The following is an 18,796-nucleotide window of genomic DNA, read 5'->3' on the forward strand; positions in this document are numbered from 1 at the left end:
AAAATAAAGTAAAAAAATTACCAGAATAAATAATGGTCTTGCACTTTTTATATGAATTTGTGATAAGATTGAAACAGTTCATTTCAAACATGTCTATGTAATTTAGATTAATTCTATTTTTGCAAAGAATACAAGGTGTCCTGTGAAGTAGTTTTTTATAGATTTTTCTAATGCTGGACATTTATAAAAGATCTCATAAAATGCTACTTTTCCTGTTGACACATTTGAATTTCTTTTACTTCTATTGTCTCTCCTCTTTTTAAGTATGAAAATAGTATTAAGATTTTTTAAAGCATTTGTACCATAAGTTGTCTGTATTTCTAAATTCTGTGCATGAACAAGATAAAAAAACTCATTTTGCAAAGAATAGAATTCTAATTGTATTTGCATCACTAACTGAAGAGGGAGAACCTAAAAACATTACAATATGTTTGCCACTATCTCATATCAAATGTATAAAAATGGATTTGTATAAATAAAAAAAGACAATTCTGATATACAAACTTAATTGTTTATTGGTTTTTCAGCAAATTTTTAATATAATTAAGTAAAAATATAAATGGCTAGTCTATTTTTTTGCAAGTTTATCCATAATATCTATTAATGATTGCATCATTTTCCTTCTTTCTTCTTCATTTTCTCTTTCTTGTTGTAATCTTTTTTCTTCAATTTCTTTAAATTCTTCCCACCGTTTGTTTTCTCTTTCGTCTCTCTCTTTCTCAATCTTTTCAGCTTTTCCAGATACCGTGAAAACCACAGTGGTGGTTTATTTGCTTTCCTTTTTCGTGCTTTTTTGAAATTTTCTAAACTACATTGAGGAAGACTAGATGTGCTGCTGCTGCTTGTTGAAGACAACTCTACTGGTGGAGGGGAAGGAGTGCTTGAAGAAGCACTGTAATTTTTTTCTGGTAATGAACTCATTAAAGTTTCTGGAGAAGGAGTAACGTCAGACCTACAACCTATTGCTGCATTGAAAAGATCAAAGTAGGGCCAGGTTATAGCCCCTTCCCCAGTTTTATTTTTCACTTTATCTTTATTTCGTCTGTATGTGGATAAAAGGTTTCGCCACTTTTTATCACACTCTGTAGAAGATACTTTATATCCCTTTATTGCTAAGTGATCAGAAACCTTCACCCACAATTTGTTTTTTGCTATTGGTTTCCAAAATTCTTCTTCCATTTCCAACCTGACACTTATTAAAAGTCTGGTCATAGAATCACTCCAGTTGGCATTTGAAGTAAGTAAATCTGAAAAACAATATATCAAACTTAAGTCTTTATCTTTAGGAACATTTTCAAAACTTTTTTAATCATGTCCAATCATTGTGTAACTATTAACCAATTTAATTAAACATACCATCTGAAAGATGTCTCTTTTCACCCCTAATGCCTGAAGTGCTTGGAACTGTTTTAAAATAAAAATTATATAAATTACACTGTAAATTAACAATGAAAGTAATTCTGACAGTCACATTTCTTTTAATACCTGAATTTGTATTATTTTCTAAATTTTTCTTACACTCCACCAGTGTATGTTCTTCAGGTTTTGTCTTCATTTTATTAGCAAGATCTAATCCGTATTGCTGAGCAAATGTAGGATCTAAAATTAAAGATTACGAAAAAGATTATTTTAAGTACTGTATAGAGATTTCCAAAGATGAAAACATTTTAAAGTATATATCAGTGCATAATATTTTCATACAAGTATTTAATTCCATATAACAAAGTAATTAAAACCTAATTAAATAGTAATGATTGAAGTATGGTATAGGTTTAAATTGAATGAACAAATTTTAAAACGATTTCTTTCATTGTGGAACATGTCTCGCTCTGGATACTCTCCCCTAAAGTATATGCTTAAAATAAGATTTTTTTAAACATAAAACCAACATATTTATAATTCAGACATTTCCAATAAATATCGCAATATCTGAAGTATTTTACTTTATACGTAAAACATTATTTATTTCAAAAATCTATTGAAAGTTATTAAATAAACTAAGAAATATTTATAAAATAATTTTAAAATTATATAATTAATATTTACCGTTTTTTATCTTAAATGCTGTCTTCTCGTCTACAAAAACTTTAAATTTATTGTTTTCGATAATAAATTCGAATTCTTCCGCCATTTTGCTGTAGCAGAAAAACCACCTCCTTCCAGTGCTGTAAAAATATCCTCGAACTCAAGCGTTTGCTTTACGTGAAGCGGTGTGCAGCCAAGAGTTTAACAACACTTTAGCTGCAGCGATAGCAAAGCGCTTAGTAAAGCGACCAGTTTAACAACGACCGGATTGTTTACACAGCTGGATGACCTTGAGAACAGCTGGTGTCGTCTTTCGCGGGACATTCTCATGAAACTCTCAGGAGGAGAAGGGTAAAAAGTAGGGTGAATACTAGATGGCGGTATATTTCTAAATATTTTTTTAAAATTACGATTTTAATTGAAATTTCCGACCCCCCGACTTAATTAAACGTAAATATAATAAAATCTATTAATTAAAAAAATTAAAAACTATTGGATGTTGTTTTTGACATCAGAAAATAGCTTTAAATAACTTTACCGAAGTAAAGTTATTTAAAGCTATTTTTTAAAATCGGCGCACTAGAACTTTAGAAGGATGAATGAAGTTTCATAAAAAAATCCCATAAAAAACAATTAAGCGTTAATCGCGCGTCATTAAAGGTTAATTAAAATCGCAATAAAATTTTTTCGCGCGGGTAAAAATTTTTCAAAAAATTTGAAGACAGAAAACATTTCAAAGATGCAAAAAAAAGAAAAAAAATTCCGGGCCAAAAGTACCGTTTTGTTTGTAACGCTATGAAACTTGCCCGAGTTAACTCGGGTCCGGACGGTAAGTGGTTTTAATTAAAAAGGTTAATGTTAAGTGTTTATAAAGTCCACTCAAAGTTGTAAGAGATCAGAATCTTAACAAATAATCCTTATAACAACGAACATATAAAAGAGATAATCATAACGATAATTGTAAAATTTAGGAACAATATTCTTATATCAATGTTCTTAATCAACTCTGTATCGTAGAATTCTATAATTTACTCAAAGTCACTTTTAAGGAAAAATTTGTGTACTTTATAACAAGTGTAGAAATTTGTTTAATAGGAAAAAGTATAACAAATTCTACTTTTTTTATTTTAAAATAATTCATAAAATGCTTTATAAAATATTAAAAGTTTCTATCACTGCATTAACATGCTGTTTTATTTTCGAAACAAACATTTATATTAAAGTGTTCTGGTTTGATTTAAGTCCTCGTTACATTTCTTTATAATCAAATAATATAAATTCCAAATGCTCTAGCAGCTTGGACACTTTAAAGTGTCGCCATGTAAACACACCTTTAATGTCTAGATCTAGGTATCTCTAGATCTAGACATTAAAGTAGCATGCTGAATTATATCTATCAATAGATGTCTAGATATACTTCAGTGTGTACACTGAAGTATATCTAGACATCTTTCGTAAGAAATATACCACTGAGTATCCAAATACTTTTATCTAAAATTTTTCTATAAAAAGTTATACTAAAATTTATGGCGAGAATGAAAAAAAAAATGGATACAGTATGACGAATTTACCTTGGAAAAACTTTCGAGTACCTTACATAAAGAAACATAATAACGTCCTAATCGGCCAAAAGAAGTCCCTTTCTATTACTTAATTATCAAAAATTGATTTAAATTTAATCATTTGAAAGTAAAAAATTAAATCTAATAAAACGCAAAACACGACGATTTGATAAATAACGTAATAAATTGGTCTGTAAAATAGTTTTAGTCCCGCTCCAACTACAACGAAAATAGTTAATTTCCTACTGATGGTTGACTAAACTCAAATAGAATTTTAAAATATGAATTTTAGAAAAAATATCGATCATCTTGAAGATGCATACAATCGTGTCTGAGGAATTTAAACCAGTGAATAAGCTGGAACAATCCTATTATGTTATAGAAGCAATAACAGTCATAAATAACTCGCAACCAATTGAAGGGTAGTGAAAAAATTAATTAGTCAGATCAGTAAAAAAAGGACATCCAAAGTAAAACATCCGAGATATAAAAAAAGTATTGTGCCAAGTAAAAAATGATGGCACCCGAAATGAAAGCCAAATTTTTTCTTGGGAGTTTCTCTTTGATGAAGATAAGATTGGCTCTTCGAAACGATGCAATAAGCTTTTTATTACTGTCTTTGAACTTCGCGTTCTTGCTTTAGTAACACGGCGAAATTTTCAAGAACCAATTTCAAAGACAATCTTTGTTTTTCTCCCACGTCGAAAGCCAGCCAGACAACTGAGCGATAGCATTTCAGAACCGAACGCGACCGTTCAGATAAATCTTGTAGTTCAATTCATCCCACTCTTTGCAGTAAATTATCAAATATGATTGAAACAGCAACTGCGATACGTTTCTCCATTTTCTGAAGTCTTTGTGAAAAAGGTGACACAAACACTTAATATATTCTCAAGAAAAAATAGTATGATAGCAGGATATTTTTCATTTTTAGCTGTTTTCACCCAGTGTGAACTAAGAGGGCCTTTTCCTATACCTATTGTTCCATCGACTATTCTTTTTCTTAACTCTTCTCTAAGTTTTCTCAAAAAATCGAACATCTAACAAATAAATTTTGTTTATCTTTTTAAACTGGTCTTCATAGCAACCGATAAATCGTTCAAATATGGGTATATAAAACAAAAAGACTATATTAATACATTCTTTTTAATCGATTAACAAATTTAAAAATACTTATGTGAGTAACAACAACATACACGTAATTAAACGCGAGCATACGACCGCGATTTTTAAAAAAATTCAGCAACGAGTTGCTTAACTTTCCCGGCAACTTTGGTGGCGTCATCTGTTATCATATTTTATTTTAAAATTTTTTATATTTTTAACTATTATAAAATGGCAAAAAGATTAATTTTGAGGTTAAAGTGGGTTTTATAAATAATATTTAAAAAATGTTAATGCTAATAAAGAGTAAAATCGGCATTAAGTCTTACCCTACTAGAGGTAACACCTAAGTAGGGCCTAGTTTCCTGCAGAATATCTTCCTGGGTGACAGCCCCTTGGCAGATCGCCTAAGTGTTGTATTGTCCATTAGACCAATGCTTTCCAACTGCCGGTCCCCAAAACAGTTTCATTCGTCCGCAAAAAACTATTTAATTGTACTGATACCGGAGCAAGCGATTACGGGTGACATTTACATTGTAATTTACAGTTATTATATATACTTTGTTACGTAGAGAAACTCTAAATCTTATATATAAAATTCTCGTGTCACAATGTTAGTTAACTTACTCCTCCGAAACGGCTTTACCGATTTTTACCAAATTTTATATGCATATTCAGTAGGTCTGAGAATCGGCTACTATCTATTTTTCATACCCCTACACCATTTCCCCCCTTTCAAAAATATATTTATATATGGATTAAGGCTTTTATGTCCAACAGATGGCGCTAACTTCCGACGACCTAAGTTTGCTTTTCTGTGAGGCATTATGCTTTTCTGTGAGAATGGACTGAAGCGGATCATTTTCTATCTATCTATATAAATAAAATATAACGTTCGTTTGTTCCTACCGATTCCTTTGAAATTTTGACACAACGTTGCATTCGAATACGCGCGTGTTTTTATATAATATACATGTCGAAATTCCCCCCAGTGGGGGAGATGGACGGGATTAAGGCTTACCGTGAAGAACTCGGCTTCTACTATACTATTTTACATGCGGTTTTTTGCGTTTTTAATTGCGTTTTAATAGGTTACGTCAACAGAATATACACTAAAAAGGGATTTTTCGATATTCCCCAGCGGGAAAAGTGACGGGATTAAGGCTTACTGTGAAGAACTCGGCTTTTATTATACTATTTTAGATGCGTTTTTGATTGCGTTTTAATAGAGTACGTCAAGAGAATGTACACTAAGAAGGGATTTTTTGAAATTCCCCCCACGGGGGAAGTGTTATACATTTATAATAGATACATTATGGGCCACAACAACTAGTAAGCAGTAAGCTAGGGTCAGCTAGTAAGCATATATAAACGTAATAAATAAGTATAATTCATAGTCACATATAATTACTGGTTCAGGAAAAGTTATCCGTGATTTTACCGATCCGCGATGAGAAAAAGGTTGAGAAACACTGCCTAAAACTATTAATTCAATTCGCCCAAGGAATTGCCAGCTTGGATTCCATTCCGAATCTCCAAAGCAATAGTCTGACACCTCAACTAACTTAACCATCGGGCCGGCTAATCTGGAGATCTACGTGCCACTGTTTCAAAAGCTTGTCAATTATTTTGACTATGCTTTTGAAACAGGTTAATTCCTCATCCAGGGTCCTAAGAGATGCTCATTGAAGAACAGGTTGACATCAATGAAAGTGAAACAGAGCATAAAACTGCTGGAAAAAATTGCCAGAGTTTTCTTGTAGCTATGAGAAAAGCCATTCCATCAGCATATAAACGATTCCTATAACTGTGTTTTCCGCAAGGAAAAAAGAAGAAAAGAAAAAAAAGGCTAAAGACTTGTCTGCATGAAACAGCTAAAAAAAGCATTAATTATTAGCAAATTCTTTTCTAATTCGATTGTGACATATAAGATTCATGTTCTATATGTGAATATACTTTTTGAAATTATTCAATCCTTATAGAATCATTCTTTATTTTATTTCTGTTGTGTTTATTATAAAATGCTCATTGACTTGAATAATTTATTTCTAGAAAATTATGAAGAATATTTTCTAAGCAATCTACCAAGATTATTTAGTTACTAAAGAATATTTTACATAACTTCGAAGTAGCAATATTGAGACGGCCGGGTGGCCGAGCGGCCAAGGTGGCAGCCCACCGCTCTGGGGACCGGGTTCGTATCCGGACGGGTCGATAAATCCCCAGGGATTTTCGGGAGGTGATCCGTCCGGATATGTCGAGCCCCGTCCATTAACACCCGGCCGCCTAATTGTCGGCCTGGCCGAACCCATAATAGGCTTGCGAAAAGACACAACAGAAGGTGCCAACAGTGCGTAAAGAATTAAAAAAAAAGTAGCAATATTGAAAGAAATTGCTTTCTATTTCAAACGCGATTAAGACTGTTACAATTAATTTTAAACAATGCACCACATAATTAAAATAAAATTTAACTAGCACTACATAAAATATTAAATAATTTTTTTATAATAAATATGACAAACTCTGTGTAGAAATGCCAATTGTTTATAATTTTGAAATGAATAATATAAAGTATTATTAATTTTCAATTTCATTCTGTGGGTCCATTATGGGTTCGGCCAAATCATATCCCTGTTTTGATGGGTTTTTCGAACCGTCTAAATTCGATGGTGGGTTCTCCAAAGCGGCAGGCTTCTCTTGGCCATCCGGCCGTCTTGTTTGTTTGTTTTTTTATAGAGACAGAAACCATTTTAGTTATTGAATCTAGAGCACCTAGATATCAGAGTAGCGACATACGAATCTTTTTTAAAGTTTTTAAGACGAATTTTTTAAGTTTAATCGTCATTTCTTAATGTAAACCCATAGACCACGTGATGACAGTCGACAGAACATAGCGGCGATGATTCATATGTCGCTACTTTGATATCTAGGTACTCTAATTGAATCCATGCAAAATACCTAGAAGAAATTGTACATTCATGGATGCATTTTTAAAGATAATAAATTAAATTTTTACCTAGTCATTTTTTGTCCCGGTTTGGAAATAAAATAAATACTCATTCACTCGAATAATTTATTTCTAGAAAATTTCTAGAAAATATGGTAAGCCTACTTATAATTCATTATTTTGTGATATCTTTGAATCTGGCAACGTGATTACCGAACAAAGACGTACCAAGTGAATCACGTGACGAGAACCAACGTACACGATCTGACGGCAGTACGTGATATGCGCATGTCTTCTTAATTCAGTTGGATTTTGGTAGTAGTGTAAGGAAGACGTTTTGGACCATATTTTACGACAAAAAATTTGACGTCTAACTTGGAATTGCTTATTGTAATTTAAACATGTCTGATACGCGTAAGTAAAAACTATAGTTTTAAGGTATTGCTAAGTCGTTCGCCTTCTTTCTAAGGTTTCCATTTTGTTATAATTTACTATGCTTCTTCAATGTATTCGTGTTTAATAAGTAAAGCCATAGTATTATGTATACGTAATAATAAATGGTCCTTTATTATAAATTTATATTTTACTGCGATACGTTCGATTCGTTTAGAGATGGGGCGGATTACGTTGGATTGATATTTTCTAATTCTTTGTTCGTCTGTCGGCCATTTTATTCTACTACAAAAATCGCCATTTTGAATTTCTTGAATAAAATTTCCCAACGATAATCAGATTTAGTAATGTTATATATTAGAATAGCCAGTTTATCACAAATACACTATTATTATTTTTTAGATATTTAAATCAGCTAAATACATTTAAATTTATAAATTTTTAATCTCTAAATTTCATTCGATTTTCTTTTAATTAATCTTCTAAGTGAACACCTTATCTGGAATGAGGTTAATACGTAGTTTAATATGATTTTAATGCTAAAATATATTGTAAATATTAATTTAAAACTCTCTTCCCTTTATAGATTTAAGTGTTTATTTCAAAATCCTGCATACATTATATGTATGCAGGATTTTGTTTACATTCTAAACTCACTGACTTGTTTTTATTAATTACAAATTATTTTAAACATATATCTATGGTATTAAACATGAAAAGCATTGTAATGTTTTTGAAGTTTGTTCTGATTTTATGTTGTCTTTATAGACAACTTGCATGTGACAAATTGGCATTCTGGATGTACTGTATGTGATTGTGCATGTGTGTTTTGCCCGTGCCATATTTGTGATGTTTGTTTCGTTTTATCCTAAAACAAGTTTTTAGTTGCTATGACAATACGATGACCTAGTGTTATAGTTTTTAACGTACTGAAATTTTCTTGTTGGAAAAGGTATGTTCTGGAGAATTCTACCAAGGTCTTGCTTTATTATTCTATATTTGGCCATGAAGTGTGATTCTCTATAAAGGAATTCTAGTCGTCATTGAATGGATCAATACCATACATTACAATTTTACTTTTGTACCAGTTGGAATTTTGACTAGTAAGGGTTGTTAAATAACTTGGTAAAAATGTGTTTTGCCATCTTCTATATATGATAAATGTTCAGATGCAAATAAAACTGTATACACCTACACGAACAGTATGACGCAGGAATGATTTGGTCATGTGAGATGAACGTTCGTGTAAGTTTCCTGCTATTCAATATGTGCCAATTTGCTGTATCTTAGCAGATAGCATTGATATGATGATACTGAATAGTATTGATATGATGATACATAGTACCAGCAGTTGCTCAGTTAAAGTAGTTGTGTTCATATTGGCAAGGATTTTTTTTAGAAAAGAGCACTGTATATATATAATCTTTAGGATATATATTCTATTATTAAATTAATAAAAATAAAAAAATATTTATGATTGTTAAAAATAATTGCAAATATTCATCATCAAATTTAATAATTAAAGTCTCTGAAAGATTTTAATTTTAACTTATTCTGAAAATTAGTTAAAATTATTCTCTGCCTTGCAAACAATGTAGTAGTAAAGGCATTCCCTTATTACTACAATGATTTTTACATTGTTGTCTATAAAAAAAAATTAAACTAAATATTACCAGCCTTCAGTTGAAAATAAATTAGTATGTTCCAAAATAGTTAATTTTAATTAATTCATATAGTTTCAATGATCTATAACAGGGATGGCCAACAAGTCAATCGCAAAGCCATTTAGGTCGATCGCTCGCAATGTCTTGACTGAATGTGTTACACTTGTAACCGGATGCAACGTGTGAATGTAATGCGTAAACACAACAGTATGCATGCAGTTATTGCTCGACTCAGAAAAACACAGCCATTTAGCCTGAATATTTGGTACTGTCATACCCAAAAATAACCCAGTATCACCAAATGTAGTGAATATATTTATTCTTATTTCGGATCTACATACCTGTGTGAATCGGCATTTTCATACTTAAAGTTAACGAAGACTAAACAATGTTCTGTCCTGACTGATTACCATACTGAAGACTCATTATTACAGTCTTTGTCAGGATATACACCTAATTATGATTCCTTGCTTAGAGACATGCAAACTCAGTCCTTCCATTAATATTAAGGTAATAAAATAAATTCTAAATCTGTCTTTATCTGTAGCTAATTTGAATTAATAAATATGGTTAATAATTACTCATGTTGTTTTAATTTCCTTGGATGTGAGTTTATTGGCCCGTTAAATAATTGTTGTTTTTACATAGGTAGATATACAGGGTGTTTCAGTAAAAGGTGCACTCCTGTGAGCTATTGATAGATTAGCAAAAAATAAGTTTAAAAATGATAAATTTTCCTGGCCCAAAAAAAATTGCAAAAGTGAAATCTTATTATCAAATTATCAGCCATGCTGTGCATTTTTATAACAACTTTTTCATATTTATGAGCAAATAATACCACAACTTATACATTGAAATTGATAAAAAATTAAATTATATTTTGTTATTAAAAATCTATCTTGTAAAAGAGTTGAAAAATCAAATTTTTTAGGTACCGCCTGTACGGAATGAACTCGTAGCTGCATATATCAAAAGTTGGGTTTGGAAATTTATTTTCATTATGAGCCTATCTGAAAAACTTAAGTGATTTAAAAAATAAAAAAATAGTTTTAAACATATATTTTGCTTATCTACCCATAGCCTGCAGGAGTGCACCTCGTACTGAAACACAGTGTATAAACAGTGTACGTATTTCACACCTTTCCCTCCCTACTTAGACTAGGCCTATGACAACAAGTCAATCGTGACATATTTTTAAGATAAAAAGATCTTATGTATACAAAAGTGTATCATCCTTGATGTATAAAACTAGAGTGAATTTTACTGTACTAATAGTGAATACTACTTTAGATCTAGTTAATTTAGATTAGTTGAAGTAATTCATTTGTTAAATTTTCATTAATTTGTATGGGAAATTTTTAAATTATTTTATAAAAGCAGAGCTCTCAATACCTTTTGCACAGACACTTGGATTTTGGAGTGTGTTTGCAAATCTGCTGTTTGTTGGCATTTGTCTGTTTATTTATTTTTTTTTTTTTTGTCAATGCTTTCAATTATCAGTCTTTAAAAATATTTTGCTTTATACTTTAAACTTTCTGAAATAATTTGACTTTTCTTTCAAAAAATGTCAGCTATTTTGACATGTATTAGATTTATTACTGAAAATGTAAGAGCTTGAAACATGCAAAAGTCTTGCTGTAAATTATAAAAATAATGATAGATGCCATTAACTTCCTTACATGGAAATGCACATTCTAAAAATTCTGCAACATTTTTTTTTTTTCATATATTAGAGTGTAGGGTGACACTGTTAATAAATACATACAAATTCACTTATTTCTTTTTCATTGATTGATAATCTTTGGTTAAATGTTGTTTATATTTTTTAAAGATTTTGTCAGGCAAAGGAATAATGTTTTTGAAAAAGTGCATATGCAACCATGTAAGAATTAGTGATACCCACTTTGGGGTCACAACCCTATATATGAAAATCTTTGTTCTATGCCATAGGCATAATGAGTGCAAAATGATCACAAGTACAAAACAGATACAAGAAAACAAATTGTTAAACTTTTGCTTCTTTGAAAAATATCAGAATTACTTGGTTATCATGTCGTCTTTTTTTGAAATTATAGGTTGAGATCTCCAACAGATAGTTCAGCTTTGTCTAAAGCAGCGGTTCCCAACCTTTTTTTGACCAGAGACCACTTTGATTTCATTGTTGTTAGCAGGGTCCACAAGGTTTAAGAAAAATAAACTTTAAATTAATTAATCAAAACTTTTAACATAAGTAATTGTTAAACTTGAGTAACATGCTTTAACAGTACTATTATAATAGAAAACAACATTTTTAGTAAAAATTAAATTCAGTTTGTATCAATGTGGGAATAATAATTTAAAATGAATAAAAGTTTTAAATCTTTTGCGGACCATATTTTAGCTCTTGCGGACCACTAGTTGGGAACTGCTGGTCTAAAGGAAACTAGAGTAGTGCTGCTTAAACTGTTCTTTGGATTGGTGCTGGTCAAGTCTATTATTGGGTCCCAACAATGTTTCACTAAAATTTCATAATTTTATATATTACACTAATAAAAATATTTAAAATTGCCTTTTTAAAAAAACATTATTATTATTTTTTTATTTAAACACAGTGCTAGGGGTGACCTTGTGATTTTAATTGGTTTGGAAAATTTTAAAATGGTTACAAACCAGTCTTTTCAAAATAATTAAGCACATTTTGTTGTATTTTTCTTACTAATTCAATTTAACAATTAAAATAGTAATAAAAAATTTATTTGAACTTTATTTTCTTCATTAGTTCTAATTGCATAATGTGACAGTCATCTGGTCAAAAAATTGATTGTTCAAGTATTTGTTTCTCATAAATGCTCAAGAATACTCAAAATAATGCATAGAACAAAGATTAGTTCCATAAATTGGAGTAACTGCAAATCTGAAAATTAGTAGCAAATATGATCTCTATATAGAATAATTCAGACTGTGTATTTGTTAGGGTTTCTCAAACGGGATCCCAGTCGTTCTTTTAACCCAGGAAATATCCTGGGAAATCCTGCAAATTTTTTAAAAATTCACTTTTTTCTTATTTTATGTTAAGGTTGAGGAAATTTTGCAAATAGAAAGTATCATTAACTCATAAACTGTCAGAATACATTTGTATTTATTAATTTTAAACCTACTTATTAGTTTTTTTAACTTTTGTTTGTTATGGCAGGTCACAAATGGTCAATAATCAATACGTAGCTTATTTGTGGCAGAACTCTCAAAATTCTTTACCAGTAATATCTGGAATAAGTGTGCTTATGCTGTCTTAATTTTTAACCATGCTTAGTAGCTTCAATAACTGCGTAACGCCAAGTTGTGCAAATTGGGCAAGGATACAAACGAGTACGAAGACTGCAAGTCTGAAGTTTCTCTTCATAACCTGATTATTAAAGACAAACAAACTGCCAAATTATTGGGCTATGATCTTTCTATTAATGCAGCCGAGGTAGACAAATCAAGAATACTAGAGAACAAAAGAAGTACTACAATCTCGAAAACAAACTAGAAATCTTTCAGGATACAGATGAAAACACATAATATTTGTCTTCTCTTAAATGCATTAAACATGATTCCAATCACATCAATTGAATCAGTAAGGACATTCTCGGTAGCAAGACTTTTCATTACTAAAATAAGAATCAGATTGAGTGATTGGAGTATTGACCATCTTTGCTTTTTAAAATCTTATAAAAATTTACAATATTTTGTATTATATTTTATTTAAAAAATCAAAAATTACTTTCTAAGTTAGAAGTTTGATCTAAGTTCATTTTTTTTAATTTTCAACTCAATTCAAAAGCATTTTTGTCGTTGCTGTATGCAGTTTCCAGCAAACTTTAATAAATTTTTTCTATTTGTGAAAATTTCTATGTAATTCAACGGTAATTTTTAATACATATCTTATACAGCATTATTAATATGATTTTGGAGGATGCAGAACGTATTAAATTACTTTAAAAACCGAAAAATAATTAAATCATTTGATTTCATGACATTTTGTATATCTTAAATAATTAATTTTGTCTCGGGATCCCGGGAAACAGTTCACTTTTATCCTGGGATTCCGGGACAAGCAAAAGACTGGGAAATGAGAAACCCTAGTATTTATAAAGATTGTATGCTACTACACCGGATTGAACTAAAAAACTTACTTTAAGCCTGTTACCGGTGTGCCTCACTTAAAAAACCGTTACGAACGTTTTCGAACTATTAAGTTCTTCTTCAGGTAACTGACGACAGTTAATCGAATGCAATTCGAATAAAATGCTACTGGAATACGATTCCGAATTTTATCGCTTGGATCGGTGACGTCATCCAGGCATGCGCTCCTTTACCGGCTGTGTGCTATCTTAAGTTCTTGTTTACGAGTGCTTGCCATGCAGTTGACAGGGCGATTTCGTCTTTGTTGTTGATGCAGTTATCTTCTCTGAGAGTAGCCATATATATGCAAAGAGCTTCTAGCCATCTAAGATGGTGTACGCATTGAGTTGTGCGAATTAGTTTGGCTTGATTGAGTAAAGGTTCTACTTCCGGATCTGAGGCATAGATAGCTAGAGCGGTGGTGGACCTCGCGTGTAAAATTTTTTTAACCCTAGTATTTATGCCTTAATTTTAAAACATTGAAGGAAAACAATAAAAATGAATAGGTAAAATCCAAATGAACTATTTTTGAATGAAAAAGTAATGCTGTAGAATGTAAGAATTTTAAAGATTGGGTGGTAGTGCTGTGGTTTATGACAAATGCAGTTTTGCTGAAAAGTATAGCATATCAGAATTTTGATTAAATATTTTATGAAGGATTGGAATAGAATTTAGTATAAAACTTTTTACATATTATTTAAAGTAATTATAATTAGTTACATGACATGTATTAAGTTGTAAATACATAATTTAATTTTTTTTTTTTTATAGAATATAGCAGTTACAGTGGAACCCAATCTGGGTAAGTGAAAACCTAAAAATTTTAAATAATTTGATATCTTTTAATATGATTTAACAAATTTTAGATAAATTTAAACAAATAATTGCCAATTTTTAGGTATAGTAATTATGGAAATTATAGCTCTGATTCCAGTTATCCCCAAAGTGGTTATCCTCAAACAAATGTAGGATATTCAGCAGTAAGTAGCATAATGCATAAATATAATCAGTTTTTCTGTTTATTCATATTTTTAATAAAATTTTAGACTGGTTGGAGTGGAAATGCTTCAACAGGAAGTAATTATAGTGGCTATGGACAAGATCAATATAATCAGTCTACTCCATCTTATAATTATGGACAACAGCAGCAGCAGCAACAACCACCACCACCACAGCAACAGAGTCCTACTTATAATCAAGGTTTGTAAAATTATTAGATATTTTTATAGTATAGTAAAAATTAAAAAAAAAAAATGTAAGTGGTATGGTGAGAACAACAAAATAGCAATTGCCAAAATTTTTACGGTGAAAATAAATATCAATAAATTTCTGAAGTGATTTGCATGATGAGGATTTAATACTTAATGAATTGTGATAAGTATGTATAATTATTCTTTTCTCACTATCAAATTGAAACTATACATTTATACAATTTACTTGTTAATATGGGCTATTTCAATCTGGTAATCATCCAAAATTCAATATATATGCCAGTTTTAATAATAGACATGGGCACAATTTAATGTATGGCTGACAATTGAATGAGAGAAAAGCCTAAATTAAGATTATTTCTTTGTGGCACTTAAATTTTATGAATAAGGGAAGCTATTTTAAACGAGCTTGAGTAAACGCTTTATTTGCTATTTTGGTATTCTTATTATTGAACAAAGGATTTATTACTAAATGGTTTGATGTGAAGTTATACTGATTGCAAAAGTTGTGATAGGAAGATGACTAATGGATTATAATTAATGACGTGTGAAAGTAAATGTTTTTGAAGAAAGAAGTTTATGAAATGGTTTCAGCAATTTAAATTTGAAGAGTGAATTATAATATGAATAGAGAGATTGAAGTAAACAAAATAGGAAGATATATGTAAAAGTCCATTTTGTAAGCTTTCAAATTGAATGCCTGGTGGGTTGTCTTGTATATTTTTACAAATTTAGAGAAGATGAAGTTAGTGTTTGTTATTCATTCTATAAGCATTTGAAATAATTTTTATCTTGGAATTTGAGAATAAATCAGAATAAAAATTCACTGCCTACTTTTCCGTAGGTCAGTCTGGTTCCTATTCCAGTTATGGTGGTCAAGGCAATGCATATACACCCAACACAAGCAGTTACAGTCAGCCTCCTTCCCAAGGAAGTTATTCTCAACCTGGTAGTTATGGATCATCAACAGCACCTCAAAATCAACAGTCTTATGGTGGAAATTCTTACAGTTCTTATGGAAATACATCTTCGAATAATTATGGATCATCTTATGGAAGTCAACCACCTCCACAATCACAACCTCCACCTTCAGGGAGTTATGGTTCAGCTCCTCCCCCAGCCAATGCCCCACCACCTGGCCCTGCTCCACCACCAGCTCAAGCTCCCCCTCCTCATAGTATGCAACCACCTCCTCAGAATTATGGCAGTCATGCTCCACCAGGACAAGATTATACAAGACCTCCATCATATCCATCTGGTCCTGACCAAGGTGGTGCACCTGCACCAGCTCCATCATATCAAGGTCCATCAACAACACAGGGAATGGGTGGTGGTGGCTATGGAGGACCTCCTCCAGGAGAATATGGTGGTTCAGGACGAGGAAATTTCTCAGGCCAAGGTAATTGGTAATACTTGATAGACAGTGACTATTGATGTGGTTTAATTTATAAGCATTCTACATATAAATATATGAATGATTTTGCTGATCACTTCAAATTATTTTCACTTTTGATTAAAGCAATTGGAACTTTTAAGTTTTGCAATTATTGTTAGTCTTTGAATAAAGCTGCTAAAATGATATTTTTTTTATTTATTAGGTGGATCTGGTAATTATGGTGATCATGGTAGAGGAGGATATGGGTATGTCTTAATTTGTTCTTAATTGAAAATTTAATTTAAAATTGATAATAGATTTATTAATTACCTTTTATACCTTTTTATGAATTACTATTTTGTATTGTCTTAGAATAAAGGCAGAGAAAGTGGTGAAATTCATCAAATTTTCATTCAGTTTTATATAATTCTTGATTTATTGATTTTTAAATATAAAGCAGTAAAGTGACTGAGATAGTATATTAAAATATTTTTCAGAAATTTTTTAATTTTTATAAGTTATATTAGTGTGAAATGTAAAATTTATTTCAGAATAAAATTAAATTTTAGTTAAATATCACTTATATAGAATAAATATATGAATTAATGTAAACATTTTTTATAAATTTAATTAGAATTTAAACTTTGCTCAGAAATATTACATGATTGAAAAATTTGTATAAAAGGTATTGTAATAAATTTTAAAAATTGAAATAAAAATTTTATTTATGTTTGTAGTGGTATAATATTTAAATAACTGAAAAGAAAGGTAATGCAAAGTATTTGAACAAAATTGCCTCCATTATACTGTTTTTTAGCATAAATATAATCTACAAATATTGAATTTTTAACTTAATAAAACAGTTGCAGTTTTTATAAAGAAATGACCTAGAAAAAAATCATCTTACATAAAATGTGTGTGTTTTCAAAATAATTCGTAATGATATTTCAGAACTAATATTATTATTAAAAAAATAATTATAAACTTAAATATTACAATAAGTGGTGTAGCAGTATATTACATTGTTATTTCATATATTAGTTTTTAAATTATATAATTGTTAATGATTTTTTAATATAGATTTAATGTCTAAACTGAGTGTAATTAGTGTAAATTGAACATTAATAATTATAAAATCTAAATGAAAATATTTGATATTTTTACTGATTATATTATTATCTTCTTAGTTTAAATTGAAACTTATTTTTATGTTAATTTAAACAACTAAAATTTGAAAAGTTTTTAAAAAAATTCTTAGTATGAAATGGTTATTGGTTATATTTGTCTAGTAATTACATGTTGTAGAATTAAGTCTACATATTTTTCAAACATAATGCTGATGAATTAATATTTATTGCTAAACTTAATCTGATTTGATGGAAATGTTAAAATTTTTCTGATGATTGTATTACTGGCAAGATATTGTATGTAATTAAAATTTTTTAGTACACATTGATCTGAAAATCTTGAGAAGATAAAACAAATCAGTAATTTTATAAATACAGCTTAATCATTAAATATACAATTAAGTAGATGTAATACTATTGTGATAAAGTATTGGGAATGGTTATTTAAACTGTGTGCTTGAAAGAGGATACTGTCGTCGTTTGGTACAACTTTCATCGACATCTAGCAGTCATCCATATGTCATCATCTGTTTTGAAACCTCTTGTGTTGTGTGTAAAGAATTTTTGTGCTGACAATTTTTCAAACTGTCTAGTGTAATTGAGCAAAGAACATGCATTAAATTTTGTTTTTGCAACAGAATTGCTATCAAAACATTGAAAATGCTCCAAAAAAATCTTTTGGTGGTGATAGACTATTAAAAAGTCTTGTTTTTGAGTGGTACAAGATATTCAAGAAAGGCAGAGAATGCATCAAAGATGAACTATTATTGAACATGTTCCAGTATCATTTGAATCTTGTCAAGCAATTTCAAAAGATCATTTAGGCTTGTGGCATATTGCTCTTGAATTTCCTAGAATATGTTGAATTTTTTTTCCAAAGACAATGCATTCGAGTAGCTGAGAAAAATGCTTTCTCATGGCAAATCATTCTTAAAATGTATTATTATGGGTGATGAAACATAGATTTACACTTTTGACACTGAAACAGCTCAATAAATGAATGGTGTGCAAAAGGTGAAACAAGCTTGAAAAGACCATGTCAGTCAGTCAAAATCATGATGGTGACTGTTTTCTTAAATAATTTAGAATAATCTAAATTATTAAATAAATATTAATTTAATTTTAATTATTAAATTTAATAAGAGATGGTGCCTAATGGCTATCTCTAGTAACAAATTACCTAGAATTTAATCATTAGTAGTAGTGGTAAAGTTGACTGTTATTTTTATTGTCATGGTATTGTGC

General features: G+C 30.1%; 2 protein-coding genes across 4 annotated transcripts in view; one reads left to right on the plus strand and one right to left on the minus strand.

Moving 5' to 3' along the window:
- Positions 1–562: 562 nt before the first annotated feature.
- LOC136986628 (uncharacterized) lies at positions 563–2,289 on the minus strand. 3 transcript variants are annotated; one of them, XM_067284210.1, is made up of 4 exons: positions 2,047–2,289; positions 1,486–1,599; positions 1,357–1,404; positions 563–1,247 (listed from the first exon to the last, which is right to left on the minus strand). In XM_067284210.1, the coding sequence occupies exons 1-4, from the start codon at positions 2,129–2,131 to the stop codon at positions 613–615; spliced, it is 882 nt and encodes a 293-aa protein (XP_067140311.1). In that variant the 5' UTR covers positions 2,132–2,289; the 3' UTR covers positions 563–612. The 3 variants fall into 3 exon arrangements, with proteins under 3 accessions (XP_067140311.1, XP_067140308.1, XP_067140310.1); XM_067284207.1 differs by having other exon boundaries at positions 1,357–1,599; XM_067284209.1 differs by having other exon boundaries at positions 1,357–1,599; positions 1,788–2,289.
- Positions 2,290–7,885: 5,596 nt separating this feature from the next.
- The window catches only part of LOC136986703 (RNA-binding protein cabeza-like), a 47,855-nt gene continuing 36,944 nt past the window's right edge, over positions 7,886–18,796 (plus strand). Inside the window, 6 exon segments of the mRNA XM_067284286.1 lie at positions 7,886–8,052; positions 14,610–14,640; positions 14,737–14,818; positions 14,885–15,038; positions 15,894–16,448; positions 16,648–16,690. Of these exon segments, the coding sequence (XP_067140387.1) occupies positions 8,040–8,052; positions 14,610–14,640; positions 14,737–14,818; positions 14,885–15,038; positions 15,894–16,448; positions 16,648–16,690 (878 nt within the window). The 5' untranslated portion in view covers positions 7,886–8,039.

Source organism: Centruroides vittatus, unplaced genomic scaffold (genome assembly GCF_030686945.1).
Source record: "Centruroides vittatus isolate TY-2023 unplaced genomic scaffold, ASM3068694v2 scaffold_1167, whole genome shotgun sequence".
NCBI classification, from domain to species: domain Eukaryota; kingdom Metazoa; phylum Arthropoda; class Arachnida; order Scorpiones; family Buthidae; genus Centruroides; species Centruroides vittatus.